Here is a 2,402-nt window from a genome sequence, read left to right as displayed (position 1 = left end):
CCATATTTTCAGCTCTCTGGTTTAATTCTGCAGTTTTTGTCTTTCCGAACACTAAAGTGTCTTATAAAATCGTGTCTTATAAAATCGTGTCTTATAAAATCGTGTCTTATAAAATTGCCATATAGTGAAAGTTACTGTTCGACACATTCAATGTGACATTAGATTAGAAAGATATGCAAACAAAAAAGGACAATAGAATAAGATAAACAAAGACTACTCAATCTCAGTATTTTAAATTAAAAGCGCTGATGGCATTGTTTTTAACTTTTGTTAACATTAGCATTTGGTGAGTAGAACAGATATTTTCTCAGATATCTTCTGAATGCCTTGTCTCGTATCCCATAAACAAGTGGACTAACAAGTCGAGGCAGAACGTGAACGAATACTGAGATTGTGTAGCGAATAGTCAGGACTCCTTTTGGGAACAACTTTGTCAAACCATTCAGCAGCAAATCATACACGTAGGTGAGCATGCACAGCAGCAGCTGGAAGCCGTGCAGCAGTACAGTGTTTCTTGCTTTCCTGGCGTTTGCAGCAGCTGCCTGTGCAGCGAAAAGGATTCTGAAATATGTGTAGATAAGGGTGAGCCAAACAATAACCAGAAATACAATGTTGGATATAGTTCTCTTCTTTTCTAATTCAGGAAGTCTGAAAACAGTTTCTCTAAGGCAGAAGACTCTTGAATGAAAGAAATCTCTGGATTCTGTGGCCAAGATGCTGAATAAATCTGGCAGAATTGTAAGTGAACTTAGCATCCATATCACTGTGATCACAACGGTTACATTTTTGACTGTACAGATCTGTGAGTGCTGGAGAGGGAAGCATATGGCAACATGACACTCTACTGCCATCACAGCGAGGGTCAGTGGAGTGTTCAGGCTACAAATTATGGAAATCAACAATAAAATGATGCAAAATGGGACAGGAAGAGTGAAAATGATGTAGCTGAGGACTTGAAGGAGGGTGAATATTATGAGCAGCAGGATATCAATGATTACCAGATGAATGTACAGGATGTAACGAGGATTTGTGTTGAAAACCTGAAGAGAAGGACAGGATAGTTTAGACTTATAGGTACATTACAGATGATCACCTAAGAATATGCATGAAATAAATCACATTATACGATGTCCCGCATACATCCCAAACGTATTGAATTATACAAAATTAATATCAGGAATGAATAAAATACAGACCTCATGTTTTTTGAATGTGTGCACCAAGCTGCTGTTGATATAGATGATGGAGGCAGAGAGACCCACGGTAATCAGATTCTTGATGATGGCTGTGCTTAAGGAGTCCCGATACACCGCTGTTGTCGAATTCATACCAGCATTTGAACGGTTCTTGAGACGTCTGAAAAGTTTTCTAAAAACTGGACACTTTATTCATCAGCATTTCAGGTTCATATAACATAAAACATTAATATAGGAAAGCTTCAATACTGAAGGCTGATTATCTTGGAAACATTATTCTCAATAAGAAAAATAGCAAATAGAAGCCAGAAGAGTAAATAAATATACATATATGTATTCATTATATGCTTTTGTTTTTTCTTGTAAGCCCAATCATAATGATAATGATGATGATCCTTCTGCTATATGTTTAATTTTTATGCACAATGTCATTTTTTAACCTACCAATCTGTTGCCAAGGAAAGAAAAACAGCAAACAGTAAAACAACGGTTCATAAGGGACACATATTATTTATACTGTAACACTTGATAACATTTAAAAAAACATCAAGTGAACACAATGATGAAAAAGATCGTTATCATGTGATATCGTTTTATCTCTTTACACACAAACAATTCAAGAACAGGCACTCACCTGGTTATGATCTCATACCACACAGGTCTGGTAAGTCAGGTAGATTGTCACTTCTAATATAGAGTACTGGTACTAGTCAGGTAATAGTGAAGGGGTCTGGTTGTGTGTGTGCATGTGCACGTGGTTTCATGAGAGCCTTCAGAGTGCGTGTGCCTTAGAGGACACCCAAAGCTCATTACGTTTCATAAGTCCTGATGCTTACACGCAGTACTGAACAAACCAATTTAGATGAATGAAATCTTAAATAAAATTCTACTACAGCTCTTTACAATCCACTTCTTTTGCCAGATACTTTTTTTCAGTTGTGACTGATGACCTAAGGAGGGTATAATGAAAGCGAACCTGAACTTTCAATCGTTTTCATGGCATGAGAGACAAAATTTCAACAACACCATGGTGGTTGCTGGTTTACTTGTGGTTCCTGGAGTATTTTAACCTCCACGGCATGCATTTTTAATTTCTCTTTGATATTTGGGCTGATTGGGGCCGGAGAAATGTAAAAACAAAGAATTACCAGCTTTATTTTTTTTCTTTTACCTTATTTTTGTTTTTAAGAAAAAATATGAGCCACA

General features: G+C 36.7%; 1 protein-coding gene across 1 annotated transcript; it reads right to left on the bottom strand.

Annotated features, from left to right (window-relative positions):
* Window positions 1-260: 260 nt before the first annotated feature.
* On the bottom strand, window positions 261-1,328 carry LOC102210320 (growth hormone secretagogue receptor type 1-like). Its single transcript, XM_005752846.1, has 2 exons — window positions 1,197-1,328; window positions 261-1,040 (listed from the first exon to the last, which is right to left on the bottom strand). Exons 1-2 carry the CDS (start codon window positions 1,326-1,328, stop codon window positions 261-263), a joined length of 912 nt encoding a protein of 303 aa, XP_005752903.1.
* Window positions 1,329-2,402: the final 1,074 nt, after the last annotated feature.

Source organism: Pundamilia nyererei, unplaced genomic scaffold (genome assembly GCF_000239375.1).
Source record: "Pundamilia nyererei isolate P.nyererei 1_Seehausen unplaced genomic scaffold, PunNye1.0 scaffold00385, whole genome shotgun sequence".
NCBI classification, from domain to species: Eukaryota; Metazoa; Chordata; class Actinopteri; order Cichliformes; family Cichlidae; genus Pundamilia; species Pundamilia nyererei.
Note: the sequence above shows the minus strand (reverse complement) of the source record. Positions and strands in the feature narration are given on the sequence as shown.